An 18,431-nucleotide genomic window follows, 5' to 3' on the forward strand; every position below is an offset into this window, starting at 1 on the left:
TATACGCATTCTTCGACTTCTATTGATACATAATACATTTTGCTTTCTCGGAAAAATATCGATAGATTTAAGAGGGCTCGCATTGATATACGTAATAAAATGGGCAGTGAAAAACTTGCAACGTCGCAGAATGAGTTATGAATGTTTTTTACCTTACCGTCGGTGATGGGAAAATGTGTCCCTGCGCACGCACCACAGTGTAACTTTAGCGGAAATCGTGATCTCCTACCATCAAGTCGAAGCTAAACTCTTGAAGGCGCTCTACGCAACTATTCCGCCACAGAAGTATTGCACGGTATCAGACGAAAATGAAGGCGCACTAACGTACGCTAATTGACTGGTACCGTTGCTCAAAGTGTAGAACCTACTGATCCTACGATATGCGGCTCTTGTACGATCGATTTATGTAAAACTTGGTACCAGTCGGCATTTTTTGGCGGGGAATCTGAATTTCAACTCAAATTTTCGAAATCCGAAAATCCAAAATAGCGGAAATGGCCTAAAATACTATTTCGACGCCTTCGAAATTATCGAACCTAGCGATTGAGATATCTATTCTTTCTCCGTTCCAAATCAATGTACTCTTAGATAATTTAAACCTAACCTAAACCTAACCCAATTTTGTACTTTTAGGTAATTTTTATCGATGTTCTCTTCAAATTAGTTTACTCATTTCTTTTTTATTTGTTTATTCGATCATTCAGAGGGATACAATCAAAGTTCATATTAGAGTTTCCTAAAAGTGAAGTTCGTGGTGAGATACGGGGATGGGTCCTAATTTGCTGCCCTCACGGTGTCTAGAACTTTAAAAAAAAGCATTCCCTGAAAACAACGGCCGAAAAACCGGAACAAAATTCAGAATTCCCTGATAGACGGAAAAAACATTTCCCTGACATTTCTTTGACAAAAGGGAAAAAATTCCTAATTTTTCGACACGTTAGAACTGATTAGACGTGCGTAAGAATTTTTTTTTTTCATGTTACAGGAATATAAAATAATAAATAGAGCAAAATACATGACGTCTAAACTTGTCTGAGATGTCTCTGTCTCATTTTCAAACTTTAAAGACATCTGCAGATATCTGGTAGAAATTTCAGCAAGAGAAAAATTCGCCGAACATTTGCCGGAAAATCTGTGTTTTTCGCTTTCCCTGACACGGAAATCGTTTGCAAAATAAAATTCCCTGACCTGCCGAATTTTTGCAGAGTCCGCGGCGTTTTCCCTGATTTCTCTGACACTAAAAAAAAAGTCCCATTTCTCCGTTCTCCCAGTCGCTAGACACCCCGCACTTCTAAATCATCAGCACGTAACAAATCGCAACTTCTGCAATCTGTTTTTATCCTAAGAACTCCGAAAAACTTCAGATTATTGTACTGATGAGATAAGATCCTCCAGAGGTCATACTCTCCCTATGAAGGTATGTACTGTGCCTAATCCTGCCACACCACACCAAACACCAGGATATATTAAAAGGAGCATGAGTGCCCCATTCGCGTTCGGTTCCGAATGGAAGCGACTCAGCCACTCATTTGGACGTATCTCTGCCAAATGGAACTATGAGTATTATAACGTGAGCCCTGTTATGCTTATATGCTTTTGGGTATCAGGGCTCACGTCATAATGCACATAGTTCCGTTTGGCAGAGGTACGTACATTCATGCATTCCTCGATTCAAATGTCCGATTTTCCGCGGTCTCCAAGCAGTAGAGCAACAATGCTGGCTTAAAAGGGACTGGGTCATGATTTACGGAATTTTAGCAGCAGTTACAGCGTCCGGTGATGCCGGCTCGTAACATAATATCGGGGATTCCCGGCTAGATTCCGACAGGAAATCTGCCGATTCGGCAACGGTGTCGGGGGGCCGTTAACACTATTTCAGGCTTCAAACGACCATATTTTACGGCTGGAAACAGAGAGCTCCGGCTCCTGCTCGTCATTTTTCAGCCGTTACGATTTTGCCGTTCTTCGCGTTGGATTCACCTGCTTTCCGCTGCTTTTCCGGGGGGAATCGAGGGCCCTGCGAAAAATGGCGACGCTGCAACTATTGGCGATTCCTCCTCAGCTGTGCAGTTTTTCATTCGTCCTTTGCCCCTTCGCTGATGCGGGGCTGAAGAAAAACCGGCTCGGATGCCGGCGGAGACTAAATGTATTTGACAAATGGCTTGAGGATATTAAGTAAATACATCTATAAGTAGCCTCCTATGGGAGAAAAAATATGATGAAATCCAAGAGCAAAATTGTGGGGCGATTATTTTTGGATGTCTAAGAGCGTTACGAAATTTATTATTTATTTTCAATTAAATTAAAAACTGCCTTATCTCAATATTCCCCGATTTATCGAGAACACATCTTCCCGGTTAAAATTGTCAGGAGGACAAAAGGAGGTTAAAATTGTCTGAAATTTTTAAAATTCCCTGTTTAAAATGAAACTGTTAAAAAAAAAACTGAGCACGAAGATATCCTTGGTTTCTAAATTGAACAGTTATTGGAGGAAATATGACGGAATAACCTACTTGGCCAAACTACATGAATTTAAATGGATGACGTCACAAGGCGGCACATTTTCTCACTTATAAATCTGTTTTTCTTCAATTTCCCATTTCAGAAAAAAATTATGAAAAATACTACGAACTCAGCTTGTTAAGCACTTTCAGATGAAGCAATAAAATTTTTGTGTGCAAATTCTCCATTATTGAAACTACCATGTGTACTATCCGCTACTTCATAATAATAAAAAAAAGGTTATCATGACGTTGTGTAGAGGATTTTTTTGTTTCTAAATCGATTAAATCGCATCGTTTAAATTGGGTTCGATTAGTCGTGTAAATCAACTTTTTCCCTTAAAATCCAAAATTCCAATCTTGGCTACCCGAATGTATATGTAATCTGAGCGTGAGCCGATTTTGGGACCAAATATTGCGGCGAACCTCCCGGAAAGTATTCATTCGAATTTTTTTTTTTTTTTTTTAAGAGAATGCGAATTTTGAGACTTCGTAATTTCCAATTTTTCGAGAAATCGATTGTTATGTTACGACTTAAATCGCAGGAAACGGAGTCTCAAGGAAAATCGAGTCGATTTTTTCGTAAAACCTCCGGACCCGAACCGAAACTATGATACATCAAGGACCGCAACTAACAAAATTACAAATTTAGTGAGCGATAATTTACATCCCATCGGATGAATTTAGGTAAGGGGGGAGCCATTAATAAATATATGAGGGGTTGTTAGAGATGGGAGAGCTCAGGTGCAAGGACAGCCCACAAGTGGGAAGTTGTACCATTAAATCAATCGAAACGTCATGCTCGGATATTCATCATCGCTCAGTGAAGTTAGATTACCCATACTAACAACATTCGAAGAAGACCGCGCGCCAGGGTCTTGAGCGCGGCAAAATACGCTAGAGAAGTACGGAACTCATGCGTAGAGTTCGCAGCGCGCTCTGCTGCTGAAAATCGCAACTAGTGCGGTCGTGGTGCTCTCCGCACAGTACGCAATATGTGCGGTTCAGTCCACTCACACGTACAGGGTCATGCATCCTGAAATTCCTCTATGGAGAATTGCCCCAGTTATTAACAGATTTACCACCATTGGATAAATTATTCGCAACACATTTTATTTCCTAATGGCTAGGCAGGCAAATTTTTTAGCGAATTTTGATATTGCCTTTATTTATTAATAAAACGTTAATTTTAAAGTAAATACTTCAATTAAAACTTTTCGCATTGATCAATTTTCAATAGAGTTTTTTTCATTATTTAGTTTTTTCTCGTTATTGATTTCTGTTTATTTTATTTTTTTTTTTGTTTTTCTTTTCCTAAATTAATTGATTTAGGGCGAGAACCGAGTATTCCTGAATTCCTAAATTCCAAAATTCCCCGACTTTTTTTTTGACTTTTTGATGTACTTCGAGCATGATTTCTCATAAAAGTGCTTTTCACAGAACAAGATGTAAGCATGGACGTGCAGCATACACCTGTAGCGATTACTCATACTTGAGCGCTTCTATTCCCACATTTTCAGACCCCCAAAAAATTTTGGGGGGTGCTGAGGGGGGGGGGTGTCAAAACCTGTGAACTTGATATCTTTCGAACAAAGAAAGATATTAAGGTCCGGTTTGGACGAAAAATCGTCAAAAATTGCATACCTTAAGATTCTAGCGCTGCCGGCGCCCGCTCAGTGGGCCTTTCAGCTAGCGCTACGGAAAAAGAGAGGATATTTGGTAGTATCTGTAATTTTTGAACTCAGCGACCCGCAAGAATCCCTGAAAATGTATTTTGCACGGTTTGAATATTTAATCTGATTTATTAACACCAAAATCCGGCTTTGGAACCATATTTTGGCGCGCAAAAATCGGTCGGTGGAAACTTCAATCGCTCATAACTCCGGAACCGTTTATTTCCCCAGCCTAATGGACCAGTCGATGGATGCGGAAAAAGACGAAGAATTTAAAAAACTGGTTTTGGTTCAAATAAAAAATTGAGTACTTGGTAAATTCTTTGTCTAAAGGAGATTTTCTCAATTCAAAAACTGAAAAAAGCAGATATGTTAACTTGAAAATGTGAATTCGGGATTTTGACCTTTAGAATCTTAAAGTACCTATGCAATTTTATACGATTTTTCGTACGAACCGGACCTCGATATCTTTCTTCGTTCGAAAGATATTGAGGTTCACAGGTTTTGACTTCCACCCTCCCCCCTAGCGCCCCCTAAAATTTTTGGGGGGGTCTGAAAATTTGGGAAAAGAAGCGCTCAAGTATGAGTAATCAATAGACAAAGATTGAAGAAATTCCAAGGGGAGGGGGGCGAAAAAAACCGTAATAATGCAACTTGCTCCATTATTATTCAGTAATACGTTCGACGTTGGGGGAAAATAGAGGCTGGTATACGGTAGGTTAGGTATTCGTACCCCCCCTCCCCCTTCAACCCGCGGGTGCATCCGAGGAACGGAAACTTCCGGAAGCACTCGTTCCCTTGCAAAATTAATGATGCATCAGTCCTGCTTCGCTAACTTCTGGCTTTCTTTGGGCAGGATACCGAAAGTTCGCAGCCGAGAGGTGAACACAGCCTACAGCCCTTGGAATCAAGTCGAGACAGCGGGCGATTAACGATGTTGGCCTCTTCCCGCCGAGGAGGCTTCAAAGTGCAGCGATGAAGCTTAAGTGCGACCGACCCGAAGCGCGCAACAACTTTCGATATCCAGCAGCTGTACATGAACAAAAGACTTTCAGACTGTCAGTAAAGTGCGCGGCGACGGAGGACCTTCCCAAAAACGAGCGCCGTAAAATAGCGTTGAGCTGTCAGTTCACCTCACTTAACAGTTAAAGGTATTTCCCTGAATTCAGTGAGAGACTCGTCAAAAAGACAGCGACTGGTATTCGTGTGAAAGTAAGGCAAACGTTGCGACAGTTGTTTGAAAGTCAGTGTGATGGACAGTGACAGCCACTCGCTCGAAGGCAGGTGAGAACTTGCACTGGTAAACATACGCGTCAGTCTGTTCGGGAGTTGGTAAAGTGTGCAAAAGACAGATATCCACATGGAAGTAGAGGGATGCCGTGGCAAGTAGCAAGGTGTGCGGTTGTGGAAATGAGAGAAACCGATAAAAAGACAGACTATTGGGCTGCCTATACGACTTGTTTCTTTCACTCGATCAAATAAGCGAGATGAAGCGTCCGGTTGATACGGGGATGCGTTATGAAGGAGGTCCCGTTAACCAAGCACTCTGAGCCCGGAGGGTCAACTTCAGCTTACGATCGTTAACCTCCAGTTGCCAAGATTCCCGTCCGTCATTCGCGGTCGACTCCCGACGGTCAAGACTTCGGTCGATCGGTCATCGTCAACTTCCTCTTCCGCTCTTCCATTTCCGGGCATCGAGCAACAAATTTCACGATCAATCGCTGCTTTTGATCGTCTTCTTCGGGTCATCGTGACAGAACCTTCACGGGTCAACTTCGTGTCCCGGTCGATTGTGGTGTCCGGCATTCCCTGCTTCTGATCGTCTTCTTCGGGTCATCGTGACAGAACCTTCACGAGTCAACTTCGTGTCCCGGTCGATTGTGGTGTCCGCCGTTCACTGCTTCTGATCGTCTTCTCCGGGTCATCGTGACAGAAACTTCACGGGTCAACATCGTGTCCCGGTCGATTGTGGCGCCTGGCGTTCACTGCTTCTGATCGTCTTCTTCGGGTCATCGTGACAGAACCTTTGCGAGTCAACTTCGTGCCCCGGTCGATTGTGGCGTCCGGCGAGGTCGCTCCCGGATGGACAGCAACTGCGAGCTGAGCCCGTGCAGCGTGCACCCGTCGGTGCTCTTCCTGCTCCTGACGCTGGTGCTGACGAGCTGCTCGACGTCGATGCTGAGCCTGGCGATCATGACGCACCACTGGGAGCACGTCCGCTGGGACGCCGGGCTCGTGGACCTCGTGGCGGAGAACCGCTCCGCCTCCGGGCTACAGGTCTCCGTGGAGCGCTACATCGACGGCCTCGTCACCAAGGTCTCCGCCCGCGGCCTCCACCACCGGAGGCCTCTTCTCCACCTCCGCCACGCCGGCGACACGACCGCCTCCGTCTTCCTCGTCCCCATGAACGGCGGCATCTGGACGCTCTGCATTTCCCTCACAGGTGAGCACCACTAAGATATCTTTTAAGGCAGAATTCTGGACAGTTCGGTTGTTGGCTTGCCTACTATACTTTGTCCAGCGAGTTATGGCACTTCGTAAAGAACAAAAGGCACGACGTGGTGGTGGTGGTGGCGAGCCGCTATACCACCTTCGTCATCTTCTGTCGATACGCCGAATCAGTCTCCCGTCGCACAATGGACCGCGGTGCGGCAGCTGTATTTTGGGAACAAATGAGTTGAAGGTTGACTTATTGACTTGATCTCCTTTAAGCGCTTTCGGCTTTCATCAGAGGCAATTAATTTTAACATAAGTTTTTATACTGCCGATGATCAAAGAATCTTAGGACAGAGATTTTTGATCGCTGATCAATACTATCCACTGTGCGAAGGGGAAAAACTGGCCGCGTTTACAGGTGACGAGGATGAGAGCGGCAACGCCGTTACTACGTTGTGCAGTGGCGTGGCGTGAATTGCGATATATCGATCGTTATGCCATATAAACCTATGGGAAAGGATCGATAAACAGAGTGTTCGCAGCGGACACCTTAATAATCGATTCTTTACCATATGTTTAAATGGCATAACAATCGATACATCGCAATTCACGCCACGCCACTGACGTTGTGCCTTTTACTCGGATATACCAAGTGCCATAACTCGCTGAACAGAGTATACGTAGATGTTTTTTGTAAAATTAATATTATGAGCTTGGAGCACAGTCTAGTTTGGGTTAACTTTGACCTTCGTCGCTTGACCAACAGTTACCGCGCTTGGTTAGTGCACATCCATGATCCAGACTTCCAAATTTTTTGGGATTGAGACAGTGTGGAGTCTGTTTCTGCAATATCACACGTCCGTTTGTTGAGAATTCGACGCAACCATCGGGATTCGAACCCGAGTCCCACAGGCGCTAAATCAGAAGCGCTGACCGCTAGGCCGACCTGGCCGGCTTGGGTGGATGATGAACAACGTGTTGGGTGCTCAATTTCGCAAACATACCAAAGTTTGGTCAACTTTTTCGGCTCATGACGTTACCCAAAGCTCATCATCTGCCTCACAGATAGGAGGTCAACAGCCGAAAAAAGGGCGAAGACTGTTGCTCCCTTATAATAACACTCATATCGACGGTGAAACTACCAAACCACGTATCTCGTTTGCGGTGTTTAAAAATCTACGCTCGCATTTTATTTTTTTGAAGTAGACCAAATCAATATCATTTCTGGAAATTTTCACAGAATTTTCTCCGCACGAAGAGGAAAAATCACAGAAATTTTCAAGACTGGACGTTAAGTAGTTTTTTATTTAAAAAATAAAGTATGACAGGAAGTCTGCGACGTCGCAAACCGAGATACGTGGTTTGGTAGTTTCACCGTCGATATAATAAGGAAGTGTTGAATCCCCAAAAAAAACTTCCACCTGTCCCCAAGAGGTCAGTGGAGGGGGGGGGGGGTGTGTGTGTCTCTAAATCTCTATTTTGCACTAACAATCTACAGAGGATACAAAGTAAAATTCGGCGCTCAACGCTAGTATTTGGTAAATGATGATCGATGAGCAACTTGTTCAGGAAAAATTAAATAAAATTCGCCTGACAATGACTAATGAATTTCGTGGTACTCAAGGGTGAGTTTTAGAGTATTTCATGGGGGCATCACGGAGAGATATCGGGACAGGAGAGGGGTTTATGATCATCAGCGATTGCTTCGGTAAAGTCGATCACATTTGGTCGAATTTAATCCCGCTGGCGCCGAGAACTTTTATTTCCCCTTATTACTTCCTGAGGAATAAATTAAGTCTTGAAAAAGACGCCAACACGAACTGACCGCACAGAATCAACCGAAAAACACGGGGATTCAGTGGCGCATGACCTACATCAAAACTCTTCGCAGCGTTGCGTGCTGACGGAAAATCACCCGGAGTTTCCACCATCCGCGAATTTACTGACTCGGGATGAAAAATTCCAAAAATTCGACAACACCGAGACCCTACTTCCGTCGCTCCCCGCCGCCTGCGCCGCTTAAAAAAGCACACCTTTCACACGCTGCAGGCTAAACAAATACACTCGAGTAAAATCCTCCGACGAAGTTGCCACGTCGAGGGAAGTTTTCGAAAGCAACCTCGAGAAAAGGGGGTAAAAAGTGTGAAATGAGAACTCACCGTTCAAGATGAAAACAACACTTGGGTTACGAAAAAATTGCCTTTTTCGGGATGTTCGGTTTTTCGGAACCTAGTAGATGTAGGAAAAACTGACGTTAGTTTTGGTTAAATGAGCAAAAAATAGCTGGGATTAGCCCTATAGTACACCTGAAGGGGGAGGGGGGGGGGGGGGTCCAGTCATTTTGGATTGACAACGATCAAAAAAGCTCTTAAAACTTTCATATGGTGCTATGTATGTATGAGTGGGATGAGCCTAATTATGAGCCATTCAATTTGACCGGATAAACTTCTTTATTCCCCACAGCAGGGAGAATTCTAAGGTATGCGAAGAATAAATTCCTCTGTACTTTTGACTCGTAGGCGCTGACAGAATCTTCCTTGGAAAACACTGATTTTTTTATAAATTTCTACTTTTCCGGGCAATCTCGGACTGACCGCGAATATACGACTAGATCATGTTCAGAATCGGTGCTAAGAACACTCCGAAGATCAGTTTTTAAAGTACCCGACGACGCATTTTTTTTTTTTTTTTTTTTAACAGAGTCAGTAAAATGCACTTAAGTGGTGTTTCTCTTCTAGGGTTTACCGGAAAGGTACATTAATGTCTAGAGTTCCCGAGAAAAATCTTCCGCACTGCTCTTTACTGCATTTCTAATTTTCGGATTCTTCTGCTTTGCTTTGGTTTTTCATGGATTTCTATTTCCTTAGACGTGGCAACTTCAAAGGTACTAAGTTCCTTTGTTTATCCACGAGCTTTGGAGGGGTAATTACTCGAACGTCCAAAAGGCAACGAATCGCCCGTAAGTCGAAGTCCAAACGAATGAAACTGGAACTCACGATCGGTTCTCCTTCAATTTGGCTGTGAGGCACTTTGAGCTACTCAGAAGTCGATAGTATTTTATCACGCCCGTTCAAGTCGAATCGGGTCGACACACTGCGCGCCTTCTTCAAGATTCAAGATTTAACAATGGTATATTTAAACACCCCGCGACAGTTAATAATCAGATCAAAATAATTACTGTCTACACGTGCCAAACATTTCCTGGCGTCACTTAGAAAAAAGAAATGCAGATTCCATACAAGAAAAACTCCAGGATTACATTAAAAGAATCCTCGATTAAGCATGTTTTTGCCGACTTTTCAACGTTATTTTATAGGAGAGAATTTTTCAGTGAGAGAGGAAGAAAACAGGGCGCGGGATAGGAATCACATGCGCTCCTGCACAGTGATTGAGTAATAGGAGACGAGACGCACCTCCTCTTCATGAATCTCTCTGGCATGCTGTCTAAAATTATTAAATTTTCTCCTCGTTTCCTAATATTTCCCTGATTTGGAGATAGATCCCTATTGAAAACTCGGGAGTTTAGTTTGATTTCTACCGAATTCTACGTGAAACAAAAAAGTTGGACGAATTTTGAATTTTCAAAGCACTGATTTTTTCCACTTAGGAGTACTGTCACAGCGTCGAATCTCCAGTCTCAAGTTGGCGCAGATTTTCAGAGAGAAAACCTGGATGAAAACCAGAGTTAGCCTTTGTTTTCCTTTAGTTTCTATTTGGGGGAAAAAACTAGCTTTTTCACTAGGGGTTCAAAGAAAAAAGTCTCGGATTTATACCAACTCCGTGGCAAAATTGCAAGTGTCTGGGATTTGATTATAAGAGTCATTTAGATGTGAAAACTACTGCGTGCACGGAGCACAAGAGTATACTCGGTTTGTAAATTAAACACTGTTTTGGGAGTTGTCACAAAATGACCCAATCGAATAAAATACATGAATTTAAATGGGAAATGTCGCCTTAGGACGTCACAGCTTTTACATTTTTCTTTATTCTTCTTCGATGTCGCAAATCAGAAAAAATTATAACAAAATTCTGTAGAATATGCTTATTAAACACTTACGTAAGGGGAAATAAAATTTTCTGGTGCGAATTTTCCATTCCCCGATATGTATCATACCCTCGCGGCTGAGTTCCAGCATTTGCCGGTTTCCCCGGTCCTGGAAACCGTATTTTCCGAGCGTCGCGACGCGGCAACTCGCGGGAACGGACGCCGCACACTGGCGGGTAGTCACACTTTTGCGGCAATAATTCCAAAATGTTGAAATGCTTAAAAGACGGCAAGTAGAAGTTTGGTATGATCACTTGATTCTCGGAAATTATTTTTAAAGTTGTTAACACCAACTCCCTCCCCCCCCCCCCCTTTCACAATTTTTGAGCAACTTGCACATGAAATGCACTGCAATAAGTAGGTAAATGATGTCGAAAATGTCCTGACTAATACTATTAAAAATGTGTATAAGAAGGAGAACAAGTAACTCATTGCCCTATTACAATTTTTTGAAACCATAAATTGCATAGCCATTGGAAATGAGCCACTCTTTAAATTTTAACTCGAAGTCTCTTTCCTTATTAGATGCATTTGCTTCCACTTGCTTTTAAAGTGAGGAGCAAATCATTATCTCATTTCTGCAATAACAAACTTTTTATGTCTGTCACTTAAATTCTTGTGTTTGCTTTCAATATACTTCACTTCGTTATATTCTGCAAACAAAGCATTGCACTTGCACAGATGCCCGTGATTAATCGTAAACATCGAGCTTCTCTCGAAGGTAAATCACCGACTAAATGCCCGGTCTCTTGACCCATGACATGCCCATCACTTGGAGAAGTCATTGTTTTAAAAGGTTTTTTGATTCCGTTTCGTATCCATGTTCTTTAGATTAGGCCAAAAATGAGATAAAATGTCATCGCTGAAAGAGTCGTATCAGAGCGACGCGGTACGTGCCGTCGCGTCGCGTCGTGCCGTGGTGCGACGCGCCGAATTTCTCATCTCCCACCTCGCACCTACGCTCACTAAAAACCTCTCTAGCTTTCAAACCTGCAGCTATCTGCAAAATCTTTTTTCACCATTCACTCTTCAGACTATTACCTATACGCCTATATAAGTCTCAAAGTGGAGCTCAGTGGAGCTTTTTTTTAAAATGAAACCTAAAACAAAAAAATCGCATTTTTCTCCACTTAGGTTCAAGTTTCAATATTGGCACGAATGAGAGATGTTTATGAGCATGTTAATATATGATTTTGTAGCTCAGACGACGCACTTACAGAGCATAATGTCGGTTTTTGAAAAAAAAAAAATTGTTATTGACTTATAGGCGATGATTACTTTAGCACCAAAAGTAGCTATTTTCTTCTATGCCCAACAAGGGTCTGTTTAAAAATCATTGAGGGAGGAATAAATAAAATTGATGCTACAACTTGATAGTCTGTAGCATAAGCTACAAAATCATCCAGATACTTTTACTTTCTGCGTTGGAAAAAATGTGTCCACCTCCTGAATTTTTTCCGCCCACCCGCCAGTGTGCGCCGTCGCGCCGCCAGGAGACGAGGAGATGCCGCACAGTAGAAAGCGCTGAAGGAGGAGGTCGGAATATGAAATTTCCGACTAAAAGTTTAAATTTTGACGTTTATTTCGTCACAAATTCAATTCATAGGGTTGATTCCAGAGGAAAATTTCACAAAAAAACCAATGGAGCCACTCATAGGCTTTTCGCAGGATTGCCACAGCATTTGGAAGATGAAATTCCCTGACATCCCTGACACGTTTGAGTAAAATTCCTGGACAGTTGAAGATATGTCGGATGGTTAAAAAGACATAATTTGAAATAGTTTTAAGGCAAAATTTGTGGTTTGAAACGTCAAACCCATTCTCAAAGACAGATAAAGGTGAATTGACAATTTTTCCCTGACACTTTCATAATTTTCCCTGACATTTCCCGGTTTTCCCGATATTTCCTAACTGTGGCAACCCTGAGAAATTTCGCACTAAGGAAGATTCAAAGTTTCCAGATTTTGTCTAATTTCTATTGACTTGATCCAGTGTGCGGCGGGCCTCTGCCGGTCGAGGAGACGGGCCCGACTGAAAAGTTAGAAACAAATCCATAAATTGCCGAGTAAATGAACCCTCCGCGTTTACCCGACACGAATGAATAGTCGGCAGACGGGGATTACACCCCAGCAAACCGGGGTTGGAAAAACAGTGGGGGGGGGGAGGGGCGAACAGTTCGGCATGGGCCAGGATCGATGGGTAGGGCGGGGGTGGGGGAAGGGATGATTACGGTCCGAAAAAGGAAACAAACATGGGACCGTTTGGACGGATGCCCGAATCCCGGTGAAACATGTGCTGTTGTGCATTATGCTGTTTCCTGGATTCGCGAGCTGTTCGGCCGAAATGAGGCCGATGCTGACGAACCTTCATAAAAAATACTGTCGTTTTATTACCCGAGCAAGCAGTAGGCCCAAAAATGAAGTTTTGAGAGAAAATGGATCCGTATCGTGCCGAGTCATTTTTACAGAACAAACCTGGTGAAACACTGAAACACAATATGTTTCAAAAATAACAAAAAAATATGTTCGACAGTTATTTTGAAAATATTATGAAGTTGCTGTTATGCTAGGTTTTAACAGTAAGATATGGCACCATCGCCCCTCTTTTTGTTATTTCATTCATTTAGTCCAGATGAAGATTGTTTGAAAAAGTTTAAAATAGCTGAATCGTTTATTAAGTTTTGGAGTACCGTACTTATTGGAAAAATATTTAAGAAAGAGCATTTTTAGTAGTAGTAGTAGTAGTAGTAGTAGTAGTAGTAGTAGTAGTAGTAGTAGTAGTAGTAGTAGTAGTAGTAGTAGTAGTAGTAGTAGTAGTAGTAGTAGTAGTAGTAGTAGTAGTAGTAGTAGTAGTAGTAGTAGTAGTAGTAGTAGTAGTAGTAGTAGTGGTAGTAGTAGTAGTAGTAGTAGTAGTAGTAGTAGTAGTAGTAGTAGTAGTAGTAGTAGTAGTAATAAATAGGATTAATTCGGCTCCAAAGCAACTGTTGGCTATAAGGCAAACAGAAAATGTCAGGGAAAGAATGATTAAGAAATTATGGGAATAGCAGGATTAGAAGAATTAATAAGAAAACCAACTGTAGGGGTAGTTCGTAGAGCGACGTCACCTGGATTTTTGGTAGGTACCTGGTACATACCATCCCTCGGCCCAGTATTTAGAAAATGGAGCTGAAATATTTTTGATTCATAGTCACAGAGAGCCTTCTGTTTTCAGTAAAATGTCAATAATCATCCAAAATAGAAATTGCTTGGGTGTTCAATCGACGAATTTACTTTCAACTTTTAAACAGGGACACATTCAAGTCATGTTGAGCCAATCAGCCGTATGTGCTCTTCTCTGCATGTTTGCGTGGTAATAATAATGAACTATTTTGTAACTTCAATGTTGGCAGAAAAGGGTGTCAATCTGCACAAGGCAGCAGTAGATATTGCTATTCTTCGGGAGATAATGTTGATTATTACCGTTTCGTCGGACGCGACGAAATAACGCCACTTCGTACATTATTACCTATATATTATGGACGTATTGCTGTCAAACGGAACTGTGTGCATTATGACGCGTGCCCTGTTATGCATATATTCTTATGGGTCTCAGGGCTCATGTCTTAATGCACATAGTTCCGTTTGACAGAAATACGTCCGTATGCACTCACAAATCACTCGTAACTCTCGTTTTTTTGCAAATAGGAGGAATTTTGAGTGTTATGGAAGAATCGTTCAGTTCGTTTCGATTAAACTGACCAAATTAAAGAAAATTCGATATCGGATTTTTCGGTCATAACTGCTCTTTTCGGTTGGAACAGGGCAGAGTACGATGGCAAAAATTTCCACGACTTTTCCAGATACTCCCGACCAAACTGCAATACTTGGACGTATTTCTATCAAACGGAACCATGTGTATTAAGACATTGGCCCAGAGACCCATAAGAATATGCATAACAGGGCTCACGCCATAATGCACATAGTTCCGTTTCGCAGAAATATTTCCATTTGTTCCACGACTTCTTCCGCGGAAAAATGGCAAATCGATTGCCGAAGTTCGAAACCACCGCCGTTTGCGGCGGTGCAAACTCTCAACGACATTTTTCGGCTTTTTATGAAAATTCCGAAACTTTTCGGGGTTTTCAGTTCGCTGGGAGCCCAGCGTAACTATCACTCCTGAATTTCCCGCACCCTGAGGAGTCCCGCAGGAAGCTCGCATTAAAATTCCCGGAATTTCATCAAGTCGGATGACAAACCGCACCCGCGTGGCGTCGTGCTTACGTCACTCCCCATGTCACACAGTGGATCGAGTCAACGGGAGAGGTCGGACAAACTTTGGAAATTTTAAAAGCTGACAACTCCGTTCATACAAAATTTTGAGGTTTTACAAGTGGTTCCATTGCTTTCCTCTTGACATTTTTTTCTGGAAGCTTCCCTCAAAATTTCAAAGTTGACGTAACAAACATGAAAATTCGCAGTTTTAGTCAAAAACTTCATGTCCGACCTCTCTGCAGGGTTGCCACCAAATCAAGCAAATGAAATTCCCTGACATTTCCCTGATTTTCCTGACACATTTTGGTGAAATTCCCTGACAACTGAGGATATGCTAGATGGTCAAAAAGACATGATTAAAAATACTTTTTGAGCAAAATTTGTTTTTCGAAACGTCAAACCCATTCCAGAAAACAAATAAAGGGGATTACTTGAAATTTTTCTCACTTTCCCTGACAATTCCCGCTTTTCCCTGACTGTGGAAACCCTGTCTCTGATTGACTTGATCCACTGTGCGCCACTGGCTGCGGAGGAAACGATGAGGAATAGCCCGGGTGCGAAAAAATTAGCGGCGATCCCTTGATCCCCGTTTTGCATTTTCTCATCGGAGGCGGGCTTTCCTGCCAGTGCAACCTGGAACGATGGAAAAGCGAGCGAAGTTTCTACTGCTCCCTTCCCCCCCCCCCCCCTCCCTCCACGGTCATCCATCCCGCATGACGAGAGATTTCACACCGTCGAGTGCGGTGCTCGGGGTGGCGGGTTATTAAGGAACGCGCTCCCTTCGATACCAACGCCGCACAAAGGATCGAGTCGATAGGAGAGGTCGGACAAAATTTGGAAACTTTAAACGCTTATAACTCCGTTCATACAAAACTTTGAGATTCTAAAAGTGCTTCCATTGGTTTTCTCGTAAAATTTTCTATGAAAAACACCCCTTGAAGATTAAAAAGTGACGAAATAAACATCAAAATTTGCAGTTTTAATCAAAAATTTCATGTCCGTCCTCCCTCATGGACTCGATCTGCCGGTTTTCGTCCTGAATCTCAATCGACGAGTTTGAGGTGGATTTTCACCTTTCTGTGCGATGCATTCTGGTTACGAAGGATGTTTCGAATTTTAACCATTTTTATGGGTTATTCCCGGAAAATCAGACCTTCAGTCTGGAGATCGATCATTGAGAAATGTTCGGGCCGAAGATCGGATTCCAAAGTTTTGAGTCCAAGTCCGAAGTGCTGTTTCTACTTGGACTACATTTTGCAATATAGAACGACGATTTTTAGCGCACACATAAAAGCACCTACTTTTTTTTTTGGTGTGCGCGTTGAAAATTCGCGATTTCTCGGTGTCAGACCTACCGCGCGAGATGTTCATCATGTCCAACGGGTGTACACTGTGAGCCTGCAACCCTAAGATCGAGCCGATAGTCTTGAATGAGCATTTTCCGGAACGGAAAAATGGTGTTTTTCCGTTCATATAAATGCGTCTAAAACTCAAATCCGCCTTTCGCGAGAACTCCACTTCGTACATCGCAACCAATATCCATCCCCGATCCCTAGGATCGAGCCGATAGTCTTAAATGAGAATTTTCCGGAACGGAAAAATGGTGTTTTCCCGTTACAATACAAATACAAATACGTCTAAAACCCAAACCCGCCTTTCGCGAGAACTCCACTTCGTACATCGCAACCAATAACCGTCCCCGATCGTAGCCGACGAAGATCGATTTCCTAATATCGGCGCCCCGAATCGAAGCCAGCAAATTAGAGAGAAGCAAGAATCTCGGTGGTGCGGTGAGGGTTATTACCACACGATTCCGAAATGCCGCTACGTACAGCGTGTAGCGTGACTGCCGAGCGTGCCCTCCCCCCCCCCCCCTTCCCGCCCACCGATCCCTATCCCTGATCCCTGTTTGCGGAGTCGAAGGGGGGGGGGGGGTGTCGACGGAGCAACGTTTCTGACGGGGGCGAAGGGGTTCCCACTCGCCGCGAGCGTGCTTGGGCACGTCATGATCGTACCCACGTTCTACGAATTTTTTCGCTCGCGGAAATTTTATCTTAGCACAGTTCTGCGGTGTTGAAAGCCAGTGTTGTTAATATGATGGAGTATTTCAAGTTTGAAATGTATGAAATTCCGTGAAATATTCCATGCAATTTCATCAGGGCGCGAAATACTTCAAAAATATGAAATGTATTTGAGGGACTTGGAGGACGGGGCGAATTATAGTGCACACTGGAAAAAAAACACATTGGATCTAGAGTCCAGACTCTTTAAAACATCGACAAGAAAAAATACTCTAGATTCAATCAAATTTAAGCTTAAATCAAGAACCAAGCTTCTTAATTTGAGCGGATTTTCTTTTGATTTAAGCTTAAATCTGATTGAATCAGGAGTCCATTTTCTTGTCGATGTTTTCAAGAGTCTGGACTCTAGATCCAATGTGTGTTTTTTTTTTTTTTCCAGTGCAGTGTTTGCTATTTCAAGAAATGCGCGTTTAAAGTTTTAAAATGACATGCAGAAAGGGAGTTTAAACTCTATTTTTGATGCTTTGAAGTTGGATTTCAGTTGCCAATTTTTCACAAAATATACTTTCAAACTACTTCTAGTTGACACAAACTGATTGCGGTGGACGCACGGGTCATAAGACGGTATGTTGGAGTTTTTTTTAGTCAACGTGCATTAAAATTGCAGCAAAAAGCTGAAAATCTCAATGCGGAGGGCAAAAGCTTGTGGGAGCACAATTTTCCCTCCATATATACATTTTCCCTGTATTGAGATTTTCAGCTTTATGCTGAAATTTTAACGCACGTTGGCTTAAAAACTCCAACATACAGTTTTAGTTGAGTTCATGAATATCTCAATTTTTTCAAAAACTGCACTTATGCGCCTTGTCCTCCAAGCCTCTCACTTTCAGGGGCTGAAAGTGCAACCTGCGCTCTATTACATCAATTACTTCAGACATTAACATTATTATTTCCTCCCTTAAAATGAAAAAAATCGCGAATGGATACGGGTGCGATCACTGTTCTGCCGTGCCAAGCAAGAACGCCGCAAATCCATCAAGTTTTTCCCGCGTTTTTTGGAACTACACACTTCATAAAATAGAAACTGTTCTGCCCATACACCTCAAATTTTCAGGTTAAGTTCTTGATAGTATTTACGAGAGAATTCTGTAAAAACATTGTCCCAATTTACAAAAGTTTTTCTGCTGTGAGAAATTGTTTTCAAAAAATTTAAAATGACGTTTACGGCGTTTTTGAGTTGCAGGGCAGTGTTTTTCTCGAGAATATGTCTCTATCAATTGCACTTTTGAATTAATTGCTGCGTTCGTTTTTTGGAAAGCAACTCGGTTTGTTAGTGCCCGTTTGTTACAAACCTGTGCCTGGGCGACAGGTGCGTCCAATTAGTGCCCGAGTAAGACACTGAGTACGTTAACTGCACCCGTACTCTTTCGCGAAAGCCGTGAGCGGATCTCAGATTTCGCCCGCAAACTAGAGCGTATGCAACCCGGCCCACCGCGGAGTTCAAA

The 18,431-nt window shown here is 42.7% G+C and overlaps 2 protein-coding genes across 2 annotated transcripts in view; one reads left to right on the top strand and one right to left on the bottom strand.

Moving 5' to 3' along the window:
- The window catches only part of Nasp (Nuclear autoantigenic sperm protein), a 50,849-nt gene that overhangs the window by 6,573 nt on the left and 25,845 nt on the right, over positions 1–18,431 (bottom strand). The window lies entirely within an intron of this gene.
- Positions 1–18,431, top strand: part of LOC109038688 (uncharacterized) — a 41,349-nt gene that overhangs the window by 2,405 nt on the left and 20,513 nt on the right. The window contains exon 2 of the mRNA XM_019053840.2: positions 5,031–6,617. Within this exon, the coding sequence (XP_018909385.2) occupies positions 6,257–6,617 (361 nt within the window). The 5' untranslated portion in view covers positions 5,031–6,256. The remainder of the gene's footprint in view (positions 1–5,030; positions 6,618–18,431) is intronic.

The sequence above is a fragment of the Bemisia tabaci genome, chromosome 6 (assembly GCF_918797505.1).
Source record: "Bemisia tabaci chromosome 6, PGI_BMITA_v3".
Classification (NCBI taxonomy): Eukaryota; Metazoa; Arthropoda; class Insecta; order Hemiptera; family Aleyrodidae; genus Bemisia; species Bemisia tabaci.